Genomic DNA, 14251 nt, shown 5'->3' with positions numbered 1-14251 from the left:
CGCACACACAGGCACAGGCACATACACACACGCACAGAAACATGCAGTCAGCCATAGTCTAAATCTGCCACTCCACAGGCGAGGGCCCCAACAATTTCATAAAGCTTTTTTTATTCATTTGTCAATGAGCGTGTGTGTGTGTGTGTGTGTGTGTGTGTGTGTGTGTGTGTGTGTGTGTGTGTGTGTGTGTGTGGTGTGTGTGTTGTTTGTGTCAAGCATGTGTTTCCATTAAAAATCACTAAGGGGCGTCATTGGGTTACTAAATGCCCAACGTTGCCATTCTTCAACTGCTATGTATCCGTTGCACCATTAGGGGGGGGGGGCAGAGTTTCGTTCTAGAGGATGGGGGGGGGGGGGGGAGGGGGGTGGCAGAGTTTCGTTCTAGAGGGTGGGGGGGAGAGTCGGATGACAGACAGTAATAACAAAATAGTCTGGTACTCGACGATCTATTACATGTGTTTGCTCAATGTGTAGCTTATTGTTCTCCCTTTTTCCTGAAGCTCCTTTATCTCAGTTAGGCCCTATGTCAGAGTCAGCTGATTGGAACAAAAGACTGTACGCGTGCTTGCCTGTGAATTTGTGGCTTATGTGTTCCCCTAGTCTTGTCACTAAGGCGTGTGACCTCATAAGCCTACTCAGCTTGCCCTAACCTGCAGGCTTAGGCTACTATTTTACTTCTTATTTATCTCGTAAACGTATTGTCTATAATTCTAAGGAGTATAGATATTTCAATCGAAAACCGACATTCTTAATGTATTTGGGATACATTTTATAGACCACTGTTAATTTCAAGTGTAACAGTATAGCTTCCGTCCCTCTCCTCAACCTGGACTTGAACCAGGGACCTTCTGCACACATCAACAACTGACACCCACGAAGCATCGTTACCCATCGCGCCACAAACACCACGGCCCTTGCAGAGCTACTTCATGTCTCAGAGCGAGTGACGTCACCCGATTGAACCGCTATTAGCGCGCACCACCGCTAACTAACTAGCCATTTCGCATCCGTTACACACGCTGTAGAATACTTTCTTTATTTCAAAGTTGAACGTTATTTTTTTTACTTTTCTGACGAGAACAAACAGACGGCATTGAAGATCGTAAAAGTAGCCTAGAGAAAAATAAGAGATAGAAATAGTACGTTTCCTAGTTGGCTGCAACATATTCACCCTTTCAGACAGTTCAAATAATTTGCTTGATCACAGAGTGTTGTAGTCAGTTTGACTGATCGCCTCTGTCATTGCACAGTGAGAAATGATGATCATTGAAATCCATTGACATAATAATGAAACTGCTGACAGAAAGCTCGTTCCCGCGTCTGGCTTTCTCGCGGGCGTCCCGGAGTAGCTGTTACCTGAATTGCACCTGCAGGCGTCACATCCACTTGTCACACACATACCCACATTCACACACGGTTCCAGTGGGCGCGCATCTCTCTCACACACACTCTCCACTCGATAGAGATCGGATTCCACCAATGTATCGCGGACGACTCCGGCGAATCGTTGTTAACGTGCGCGCCTCACACATATTAGGTCGGCTCACACCTTCTCTTCCGTGACTTTGATGGGGACTTGGACAACAGGGAGGGAAAATGCCTGTGATGAAAGGATTACTTGCGCCGCAGAACACGTTTCTGGACACCATAGCCACACGGTTTGACGGCACACGTAAGTTTGTTCTCTTTCTCTTTGATGCTTAATGGGACCTTAACCTATATCCTCAGTTAGGCTATTCGTTCAGTCCCAACCCGTTTGTTGCACTTGCTTTCTAAGATTTAGATTTATGGATATTGCTAAATCAATTGGTTGGAATACGGCTTTTAGTCATAATATGTCCATTTCTTCCAAAACAGCCAGTGAAATCAAATCACAAAGTAAGTGTAGAGCAAGTTAATGCAGGTAGGATATATTTTGAAAAGTAATTTTTCTCTTCAACATGGAATAGCCTATGTTTAGTTGCTCATGGTGCCCAGGGCTATATGCTATATCTGTGTGGTCTGTGCTATAGCCTAGTTAAAATACTTGTTCAATTTGTTGGCACAGAACAGTTTTTAGACACTTTAGAATGGACATGGGCGCGAGCGCTAACCTATTGGTCTAACTCGCGCAGCAAAGTTCAGCACCACGGACAGCGAATCACCCTCACTAGAATTTACCCTTTTTAAACATTTTCTTTATTTCACCTTTATTTAACCAGGTAGGCTAGTTGAGAACAAGTTCTCATTTACAACTGCGACCTGGCCAAGATAAAGCAAAGCAGTGCAACACAAACAACAACACAGAGTTACACGTGGAATAAACCGTTTTTGACGCGCACAGACTCAAGCTCCTAAACAACAATAATTTAAGGTTACATTTATAGACCTAGAGAATAGTCTACTTTGTAAGTAAGTTAACAAATATCCTTGTTCCAATATGACACATTTTACCAACAGTCATTAATCCATACCCAAAAACAGTTGTGATAGTGATATATTCAGACAAACACATTAAGTCAAATGAACATTTCTTATTTCCGCTCTCTGACTGCCAAGTCCCGCGGCGAAGCTCTGACAGTACCAGTCGCATCTATCCAAATGAATTAATTGGTCGGCGGCACCTACAGCAGGTGGGTTCGCTTCCCTAGGCAGATGCACACGCAGGGCTCTTTAGAACGGCCGCTTTTCTCTCTTTATCTCGAAAAGCAACTCATTTGCAGTCACGGACCAGGGTGTTGATATAACCAACCTTTGTTTCCGAGAAGTCTGTTACATTTACATTTTACATTTTAGTCATTTAGCAGACGCTCTTATCCAGAGCGACTTACAGTAGTGAATGCATACATTTCATACATTTAATTTCATGCATTTTTTTTGTTGTACTGTTAGTTTAGAGTGCAGTTTAATGTTGCTTGTTCTACTGCATTAACTCTACAATTAGTCTGGGCCAGAAGTAGCCTGGTCCCAGATATGTTTCTGCTCTCTTGACATCTCCTTATGGAATTGTCATACCATGTCATATTCGGACCAAGTGTTTTCGAATCTTTAACTGGTCACAGAAACGAGATGGCGCTCACTTTGGGTAGCCTAGACTAACAAGGTTAGGCCTATACTGTTGGCGTATTTATTATTATTTAGTGTGTCTCAGCATTGCTCGTTTCAAGACACCCTAATAATAACACTCAATCTTAACTGATTTACAATCTTCTTCAGTGGTGGCTCCCACTTTGGCTTACTGTAATTGGTCAAAACCAGACAGGCTTATATAGGTAGCCTGCTACGGTATGCCTCCTTTTCCTGGAAGGAACAAGTTGTTTTTCATTGCTCTAATTCTGCTGTGTGAGTTGATAAATTACTCTAACTCTTATGGCGTTACCGCGGACTACAATAGTCCATACCGCTTTATTCCAGACTTCATAAACAAATAGCCCGGGCGATTGAGTGTCACACCATGCTGCGGATATGGAGGGTAGGATAGATTTGAAGCTGTTTCAGAGGGACAGCAGGTAGCTACGTCCATGTCCCAAACGTCACCCTGGTCCTTTATTATATTGCACTATAAAGGGAATAGGGTGCCATTTGGGACGCACACAATCCCACATCTTAATGGTCCCGCTATGGAATTGAGGCTTAATAACCAATACAGTACTGCAGTGAGCTTCACCACAGCACCCCAATGAATACACCACTGTCCTTGAGCGGCAGCAGCCAGGAACCTGGTATTAACAGGGGTTTGAACTGGACAGGGAAAAATGGAAGCAGTGGAGCCTGACCAGACAAATTGGGTCTGATGGCTGGTGCCCTGGTCTGACCAGAGATGTGGGCCCAGATGAACAGGAAGAGGAAAGAACTGTCAACTGGCTGACATTGTTTGGATTGGCCCCTATAGAGATGTCTTCATTGAAAATAATGGACTCAACCTTGTAACGATATGCGACAGGACAGGTGTCCCCTACAGGTTCTACTAAGTGTCCTCAGATTGTATGTACATGTAACAGCTGGTTTACACCTGGGGCTGCAGAAGATAATTGGTGAACATTGTTGTTTTCATGTCAAGACTTCCAGTTGACTCTAATAGTTCAAACTTCATTTAGTTGATTTTGAGACAAAACCTGCCAACTGAGGATCTGACTCAGGATCTGACATGACCACACGTGCGCGTGTGTGTGTGTGTGTGTGTGCATGTGTGTGTGCGAGTGTGTGTGTGTGAGCACGCAAAATTGGAACCAGGGGACATTGAAAAGGCCATCTCATGAATAGAGCCCTCTCCATGGGTGCTAGTGTACGTCTAGCTGGTACATCATAAGAAAATATCAACCATCATTTGACATCATGATCATAATCCAGTCAAGTTTTGGGATATGTTATGTCATTTCAGTTACACACTGTGTACAATAGGCGTACACACTGTGTACAATATGACTACACACTGTGTACAATAAGTCTACACACTGTGTACAATAGGCCTACACAATGTGTACAATATGACTACACACTGTGTACAATAAGCCTACACACTGTGTACAATAGGCGTACACACTGTGTACAATATGACTACACACTGTGTACAATATGACTACACACTGTGTACAATAAGCCTACACACTGTGTACAATAGGCCTACACACTGTGTACAATAGGCCTACACTGTGTACAATATGACTACACACTGTGTACAATAGGCCTACACACTGTGTACAATAGGCCTACACTGTGTACAATAGGCCTACACACTGTGTACAATAGGACTACACACTGTGTACAATATGACTACACACTGTTGTCACGTTCATCGTAAGAAGGAGACCAAGGTGCAGCGTGGTAGGCGAACATTTTCCCTTTATTCAAAAATGAACACCGTCAAAACAAAAACAATAAAGCACAAACGAAACATGAAGTAAATGGTGTGCTCACAGGCAACTAACGAAAAAACAAGATCCCACAAAAACCCAGTGGGAAAAGGCTGCCTAAATATGATCCCCAATCAGAGACAACGAAAGACAGCTGTCTCTGATTGGGAACCATATCAGGCCAACATAGAAATGCATGATCTAGAATGCCCACCCAAATCACACCCTGACCTAACCAAATAGAGAAATAAAAGTGCTCTCTACGGTCAAGGCGTGACAACTGTGTACAATATGACTACACACTGTGTACAATATGACTACACACGGTGTACAATATGACTACACAATATGTACAATATGACTACACACTGTGTACAATATGACTACACAATATGCACAATATGACTATACACTGTGTACAATATGACTACACACTGTGTACAATATGACTACACACTGTGTACAATATGACTACACACTGTGTACAATAGCACTCCAACTTGACATGTAACTTCAGTGGTTAACATTGGAGATAGTTAATTGCCTAAATTGTTTACCCAAACTCCTAGTAGAATGCTGTGTAATATTTCCCATCGTGCTCTTCTGTCACGACCGTTCTGCAGACTGCTATTTTTCCGCTCTCAGCAACACCAGGCAGGTAATTACAGCTAAGCACTGACACACTTTCTCATGTAGGTGTGTGAGTATATGTGTGTCGGCTGTGGTACAGGCACAGCGCCTGTGTGTCTGTACTTTTATGTGTGTGTGTGTGTGTGTGTGTGTCTATATTGGTGTGTGTGTTTCTATATGTGTATGTGTGTGTGTCTATATGTGTATGTGTGTTTGTGTGTGTGTGTGAGTCTATATGTGTGTGTGTGTTTGTGTGGGTGTGTGTGTCTATATGTGTATGTGTGTGTGTCCAAATGTGTGTTTGTGTGGGTGTGTGTGTCTATATGTGTATGTGCGTGTCTATATGTGTCTGTGTCTGTGTGTTTGTGTGTCTATATGTGTGTGTGTGTGTGTCTTTACGTGTGTGTGTTATGAGAAGAGAGCAGGCAAGTCCCATCCATTGATGAACTTTTCTTTAAAGAAACATCTCTAATTGAGCCGTTGGAAGATTCGACGGAGGATTAGAGGAGGACAGTAAATGAGTGTTTAAAGCTGGCACAGGTCTGGCTCAGGTCTGGCTCAGGTCTGGCACAGGTCTGGCTCAGGTCTGGCTCAGGTTTGGTTCAGGTCTGGCTCAGGTTTGGCACAGGTCTGGCTCAGGTCTAGCTCAGGTCTGGCTCAGGTCTGGCACAGGTCTGGCTCAGGTTTGGCTCAGGTTTGGCTCAGGTCTGGCTCAGGTCTGGCTCAGGTTTGGCTCAGGTCTAGCTCAGGTCTGGCACAGGTCTGGCTCAGGTCTAGCTCAGGTCTGGCACAGGTCTGGCTCAGGTCTGGCTCAGGTCTAGCTCAGGTCTAGCTCAGGTCTGGCACAGGTCTGGCTCAGGTCTGGCTCAGGTTTGGTTCAGGTCTGAGTGACAATAGAGAGCTGTCACATAAAGCACGGTTACAGATTAATATAATAGTTTGTTTAAAACGTTTACAAGCTTTGCGAGAAGGATGATTCCCTAATAATCCTGTTTACATGCACCCGTAATGGGTCAGCGGTCAAACGACCTCCACTCATCACTGTCAAACGCTCCCTGAAACATTTCAACGAGCAAGATTTTCTAATCGACCTGGCCCGGGTATCCTGGAAGGATATTGACCTCATCCCGTCAGTAGAGGATGCCTGGTTATTTTTTAAAAATGCCTTCCTCACCATCTTAAATAAGCATGCCCCTTTCAAGAAATTTAGAACCAGGAACAGATATAGCCCTTGGTTCTCCCCAGACCTGACTGCCCTTAACCAACACAAAAATATCCTGTGGCGTTCTGCATTAGCATCGAACTGCCCCCGCAATATGCAGCTTTTCAGGGAAGTTAGAAACCAATACACACAGGCAGTTAGAAACGCCAAGGCTAGCTTTTTCAAACAGAAATTTGCTTCCTGCAACTCAAACTCTAAAAAGTTCTGGGACATTGTAAAGTCCTTGGAGAATAAGAACACCTCCTCCCAACTGCCCACTGCACTGAGGATAGGAAACTCTGTCACCACCGATAAGCCCACTATAATTGAGAATTTCAATAAGCATTTTTCTACGGCTGGCCATGCTTTCCACCTAACTACCCCTACTGCATTCAACAGCACTGCACCCCCCACAGCTACTCGCCCAAGCCTCCCCCATTTCTCCTTCTCCCAAATCCATTCAGCTGATGTTCTGAAAGAGCTGCAAAATCTGGACCCCTACAAATCAGCTGGGCTTGACAATCTGGACCCTTTCTTTCTAAAATTATCTGCCGAAATTATTGCAACCCCTATTACTAGCCTGTTCAACCTCTCTTTCGTGTCGTCTGAGATTCCCATAGATTGGAAAGCAGCTGCTGTCATCCCCCTCTTCAAAGGAGGTGACACTCTTGACCCAAATTGCTACAGACCTATATCCATCCTACCCTGCCTTTCTAAGGTCTTCGAAAGCCAAGTTAACAAACAGATTACCGACCATCTCGAATCCCACCGCACCCTCTCCGCTATGCAATCTGGTTTCAGAGCTGGTCATGGGTGCACCTCAGCCACGCTCAAGGTCCTAAACGACATCGTAACCGCCATCGATAAGAAACAATACTGTGCTGCCGTATTCATTGACCTGGCCAAAGCTTTTGACTCTGTTAATCACCACATCCTCATCGGCAGACTGGTGAACCAAACGATTGCGTCGCCTGGTTCACCAACTACTTCTCTGACAGAGTTCAGTGTGTCAAATCGGAGGGCCTACTGTCCGGACCTCTGGCAGGCTCTATGGGGGTACCACAGGGTTCAATTCTTGGGCCAACTCTTTTCTCTGTATACATCAATGATGTCGCTCTTGCTGCTGGTGAATCTCTGATCCACCTCTACGCAGACAACACCATTCTGTATACTTCTGGCCCTTCTTTGGACACTGTGTTAACAACCCTCCAGACGAGCTTCAATGCCATTCAACTCTCCTTCGTTGGTCTCCAACTGCTACTAAACACAAGTTAAAGTAAATGCATGCTCTTCAACCGATCGCTGCCTGCACCTGCCCGCCTGTCCAGCATCACTTCTCTGGACGGTTCTAACTTAGAATTTGTGGAGAACTACAAATACCTAGGTGTCTGGTTAGACTGTAAACTCTCCTTCCAGACTCACATCAATCATGTCCAATCCAAAGTTAAATCTAGAATTGGCTTCCTATTTCGCAACAAAGCATCCTTCACTCATGCTGCCAAACATACCCTCGTAAAACTGACCATCCTACCAATCCTCGACTTCGGCGATGTCATTTACAAAATAGCCTCCAATACCCTACTCAACAAGCTGGATGCAGTCTATCACAGTGCCATCCGTTTTGTCACCAAAGCCCCATATACTACCCACCACTGCGACCTGTACGCTCTCGTTGGCTGGCCTTCGCTTCATAATCGTCGCCAAACACATTGGCTCCAGGTCATCTACAAGACCCTGCTAGGTAAAGTCCCCCCTTATCTCTGCTCACTGGTCACCATAGCAGCACACACCTGTAGCACGCGCTCCAGCAGGTATATCTCTTTGGTCACCCCTAAAGCCAACTCCTCCTTTGGTCGTCTCTCCTTCCAGTTCTCTGCTGCCAATGACTGGAACGAACTACAAAAATCTCTGAAACTGGAAACACTTATCTCCCTCACTAGCTTTAAGCACCAGCTGTCAGAGCAGCTCACAGATTACTGCACCTGTACATAGCCCATCTATAATTTAGGCCAAACTACTACCTCTTCCCCTACTGTATTTATTTACTTTATTTATTTTGCTCCTTTGCACCATATTATTTATATTTTAACTTTGAACTTTCTTCAAACTACAAATCTACCATTCTAGTGTTTTACTTGCTATACTTTATTTACTTTGCCACCATGGCCTTTTTTTTGCCTTTACCTCCCTTACCTCACCTCATTTGCTCACATTGTATATAGTCTTATTTTTTTTCTACTGCATCATTGATTGTATGTTGTTTTACTCCATGTGTAACTCTGTGTTTTTGTATGTTGTCGAACTGCTTTGCTTTATCTTGGCCAGGTCGCAATTGTAAATGAGAACTTGTTCTCAACTTGCCTACCTGGTTAAATAAAGGTGAAATAGATAAATAAAAAAAATAAAAAAATAAAAAAACATGGACACATCTGAAATCAGGCAACCTGGTGGGACTTTTGATAAAGCTGTAAAATCGTCAATCAAACTAAACGTTCTACCACAGTGACCATGTTGTTTTTGCGAAGTCTATTTGATTGTGTGTTCGGACAGTTTGTATAAGAAAACTATTTCTAAGATGCATACTTTCAGTTTTTCCAAGCTCACTTCACTCGTGCATAAAAGGGAGGCTTGCGCTAATGGTGCTGGCACATGTGCAGATCAAAGACACCGCTGGAACGCCGACTAAACTGTTTCAAATTAAATGGCGTAATAATTAGAAAGATTGCTCAGAATACCAAGTGTTCTAATCGGCGTATGCTTGCTTTGATTTTGACCTTACGCCGATTAAGATAAACACAGTAAGGTGTTTACATGACTAATGCCATACACAGCCTGCTGCCATAATCAGTTTAATATCAAATTATTAGTGTGCATGTGAACGTACTCATAGAGATCACAGTGGTTCACCTCTCTGTGAAGTGGAACGGTACTGTGTGATGTTATGGCTGCATCCCAAATGAAACCCTATTCCCTTTATAGTGCACTACTTTTGTCCAGAGCTGCATGGTCCCTGGACAAAAGTTGTGCGTTATATAGGGAATACAGTACCATTTGAGAGGGAACCTATGCCTCTAAGTATTGACCTCTGACCTCATGATAACTCTCTGAGGTAATTATGAAGTTTGAAAACTTTAAAACAATCTTCTCAGTGGTATCCTTCCAGTGGAGGCTGGTGGGAGGAGCTATAGAAGGACGGGCTCATTGTAATGGCTGGAATGGAGTAAATGTAGCAGAGTCATACATATGGTTTCCATGTTTGATGTGTTCAATACCGTTCCATATATACCATTCTAGCCATTACAATGAGCAATCCCCCCTAAAGCGCCTACCACCAGCCTCCACTGTATTCGTCCCACTTTAATGTGATTAGTTTGACCCAAGTCACACCTTGAAACACTATGAATGAACATTACGTTGTTATTACACATTTCTTACACTTGTATTGCTTTGTGTATATGAAAGACACCTAGAATGGTGACGACACAAGTGACACAAGTGAGTGCAATGGCAGTAAGAAACAACATGGGTCAAAGAAGGCTGTTAAGGAGACACCCTTGGGAGACACTGTCAGCACTCAGCCGTTGGCCTCATTCTAAGATGACAATAGAGTACGGCAACTGAACATTTAAATGGGGAGTCTCCTCTGTTTGTTCTAGGAACTTCAGGAACTTCCATAGAAATGTGGCTTCTTCCTAGAGCTCTGGAGTCCTGTCTGTCACCATGGACATTCCGCTTTGGTAACGAGCCTAATTAGTGCAATTCGGAATCCTAATCATCATCTCTAATGGAGTGTTGAAAATTATCATCAAATGGGGTTTCACTAACGCAAGTCTGGGCCGAGACCCACTCAGCCATTTTTAGACTTTATTAATTGTTCGCGAGGTGAATAGAGAGAAGGAGCGAGAGCGGGAGAAGGAGAATGAGAAAGACAGATAAGGGAGAAGGAGATAATGAGAAAGACAGAGAAGGGGGAAGAAGATAATTAGAAAGAGAGAGAAGGGGGGAAGACAGGGAAAGAAAATGGATTCAAAATAGGAGGAATGGATTCGATAGGTAGTGAGAGCGAGGAGAGAGGGAGGTTCTGATGAGGCAGAGAGGAAGTCGGATAGTCATAGAGAGGGGAGAGAGGGGAATCCAGAGAGAGAAAGAGTGAGAGAAACAGAGAGAGAGAGGCAACTTCCTTACAAATGACAGGAACTGATCAAATGTAATGTTTCTAGTGATATGAGCCAGTTGGATTTGATGATAGAGAGGAAAACTACAGTATGATTAAAGCTGAGGTGTTGTCTAATGATTTGCGCTCTTCAATTACTCAGCATGAGAGGATTCTACTTGAAAGAGCTGTGTGTGTATGTGTGCATATTTTGGATTGTGTTATCGCATCTCCCTCAAGATAGATTTTGTACTGTGATAATGGATTAGTGAAGGGGATTGTGTTATCGCATCTCCCTCAAGATAGATTTTGTACTGTGATAATGGATTAGTGAAGGGGATTGTGTTATCGCATCTCCCTCAAGATAGATTTTGTACTGTGATAATGGATTAGTGAAGGGGATTGTGTTATCGCATCTCCCTCAAGATAGATTTTGTACTGTGATAATGGATTAGTGAAGGGGATTGTGTTATCGCATCTCCCTCAAGATAGATTTTGTACTGTGATAATGGATTAGTGAAGGGGATTGTGTTATCGCATCTCCCTCAAGATAGATTTTGTACTGTGATAATGGATTAGTGAAGGGGATTGTGTTATCGCATCTCCCTCAAGATAGATTTTGTACTGTGATAATGGATTAGTGAAGGGGATTGTGTTATCGCATCTCCCTCAAGATAGATTTTGTACTGTGATAATGGATTAGTGAAGGGGATTGTGTTATCGCATCTCCCTCAAGATAGATTTTGTACTGTGATAATGGATTAGTGAAGGGGATTGTGTTATCGCATCTCCCTCAAGATAGATTTTGTACTGTGATAATGGATTAGTGAAGGGGATTGTGTTATCGCATCTCCCTCAAGATAGATTTTGTACTGTGATAATGGATTAGTGAAGAGGATTGTGTTATCGCATCTCCCTCAAGATAGATTTTGTACTGTGATAATGGATTAGTGAAGGGGATTGTGTTATCGTATCTCCCTCAAGATAGATTTTGTACTGTGATAATGGATTAGTGAAGAGGATTGAAATCATCATGAATGGGGATGATCACCTGATCAGCTGGAAATGAGTAAGCTACCCTCCAGAATGTCTGTACTAACATTGATTACCCTGATTATCATTGATTATCATTCATATTGATTACCCTGGTTAGCTTTGTGTGACTGTAGTAGAATCAACTGTTGTTTCTATTTGACTGTAGTATGGTTACCTTGGTGTGACTGTAAGCTTGGTTACTTTAGTTGGACTGTAGCCTTGGTTACCTTGGTGTGACTGTAATCTTGGTTACTTTGGTTGGACTGTAGCCTTGGTTACCTTGGTGTGACTGTAAGCTTGGTTACTTTGGTTGGACTGTAGCCTTGGTTAACTGGTGTGACTGTAATCTTGGTTACTTTGGTTGGACTGTAGCCTTGGTTAACTGGTGTGACTGTAAGCTTGGTTACTTTGGTTTTACTGTAGCCTTGGTTAACTGGTGTGACTGTAATCTTGGTTACTTTGGTTTGACTGTAGCCTTGGTTAACTGGTGTGACTGTAACCGAGGTTACTTTGGTTGGACTGTAGCCTTGGTTAACTGGTGTGACTGTAATCTTGGTTACTTTGGTTTGACTGTAGCCTTGGTTAACTGGTGTGACTGTAATCTTGGTTACTTTGGTTGGACTGTAGCCTTGGTTAACTGGTGTGACTGTAACCGAGGTTACTTTGGTTTGACTGTAGCCTTGGTTAACTGGTGTGACTGTAACCGACGTTACTTTGGTTGGACTGTAGCCTTGGTTAACTGGTGTGACTGTAACCGAGGTTACTTTGGTTTGACTGTAGCCTTGGTTAACTGGTGTGACTGTAAGCTTGGTTACTTTGGTTTGACTGTAGCCTTGGTTAACTGGTGTGACTGTAATCTTGGTTACTTTGGTTTGACTGTAGCCTTGGTTAACTTGGTGTGACTGTAACCGAGGTTACTTTGGTTGGACTGTAGCCTTGGTTAACTGGTGTGACTGTAATCTTGGTTACTTTGGTTGGACTGTAGCCTTGGTTAACTGGTGTGACTCTAATCTTGGTTACTTTGGTTGGACTGTAGCCTTGGTTAACTGGTGTGACTGTAACCGAGGTTACTTTGGTTTGACTGTAGCCTTGGTTAACTGGAGTGACTGTAATCTTGGTTACTTTGGTTGGACTGTGGCCTTGGTTAACTGGTGTGACTGTAACCGACGTTACTTTGGTTGGACTGTAGCCTTGGTTAACTGGTGTGACTGTAACCGAGGTTACTTTGGTTGGACTGTAGCCTTGGTTAACTGGTGTGACTGTAACCGAGGTTACTTTGGTTTGACTGTAGCCTTGGTTAACTGGTGTGACTGTAACCGAGGTTACTTTGGTTTGACTGTAGCCTTGGTTAACTGGAGTGACTGTAATCTTGGTTACTTTGGTTGGACTGTAGCCTTGGTTAACTGGTGTGACTGTAATCTTGGTTACTTTGGTTGGACTGTAGCCTTGGTTAACTGGTGTGACTGTAACTGAGGTTACTTTGGTTGGACTGTAGCCTTGGTTAACTGGAGTGACTGTAACCGAGGTTACTTTGGTTGGACTGTGGCCTTGGTTAATTGGTGTGACTGTAACCGAGGTTACTTTGGTTGACCTCGCCTAACACTGCTAGTGTGCGCTGTCTTTTGCTCAGATGGATGAATGTGATGGAAGCCTCCAAAATGTCTTCTCCTCCTCAACTCTATTTCCACTCCCTCTGTTTAGACCTCTCTCTCTCTCTCCCTTCCCTCCCTCTCTCCTCTTGTCCATCCATTCATCTCTCCCTACAGCTCTCTTTGTCCTTCTGTCTCTCACTGTCACTCTCTCCTTCTCTCCATCTCACTATCTATCCCTTTCTACCCCACACTCATTCACCTCACAAATCACAAGCATTCTGTAAATAGCTGAGGTATTTGGTGTTCAGAATGGGATAGGGGTGTCAAGGAGGGGTGTGTGTGTATGTATCTGTGTTTCTGTGTGTGTATTATAAAACTAAAATCTGGGGCAGAGTGGAGTAGAACTTGGTTGAGAACCCCCCCACCTTGTACAGAAGAGTATTGGGAACGAGGTACTGCATACCTGATGCTGTGCTTTGTAACTCAGATTCCCCTGTGCTGACCCACCTAGCAGTGAGCTGAGGAATGACTTTGGACCTGGGATATGACATGGGTGTGTGTGTGTTTGTGACTGTGTGTGTGTGTGTTTGGGACTGTGTGTGTGTGTGTGTGTGTGTGTGAGACTGTGTGTGTGACTGTGTGTGTGTGTGTGCTTGTATGTGTGTCTGTACGGGGGATCTCCTTTTAGCACAAGGCAGACTGCTTGTTTCTATTTTTCTCTCTAGGAGAACATGTCCCTGAGCTGTAGTGTAGGATCAATTTGACCTGACCTCTTTCCTAAGTGCGTTTTCTTGACAAATTGGACAGA

At 43.6% G+C, this 14251-nt stretch overlaps 1 protein-coding gene across 1 annotated transcript in view; it reads left to right on the top strand.

The window, feature by feature from the left end:
- The first annotated feature begins 1456 nt into the window (after positions 1–1456).
- LOC115187317 (potassium voltage-gated channel subfamily H member 8-like) overlaps positions 1457–14251 on the top strand; it is a 36553-nt gene continuing 23758 nt past the window's right edge. Inside the window, exon 1 of the mRNA XM_029746385.1 lies at positions 1457–1672. Within this exon, the coding sequence (XP_029602245.1) occupies positions 1597–1672 (76 nt within the window). The 5' untranslated portion in view covers positions 1457–1596. The remainder of the gene's footprint in view (positions 1673–14251) is intronic.

The sequence above is a fragment of the Salmo trutta genome, unplaced genomic scaffold (assembly GCF_901001165.1).
Source record: "Salmo trutta unplaced genomic scaffold, fSalTru1.1, whole genome shotgun sequence".
Classification (NCBI taxonomy): domain Eukaryota; kingdom Metazoa; phylum Chordata; class Actinopteri; order Salmoniformes; family Salmonidae; genus Salmo; species Salmo trutta.
The sequence above is the reverse complement of the archived record's forward strand: the minus strand, read 5'-3'. Positions and strand labels throughout refer to the sequence as shown.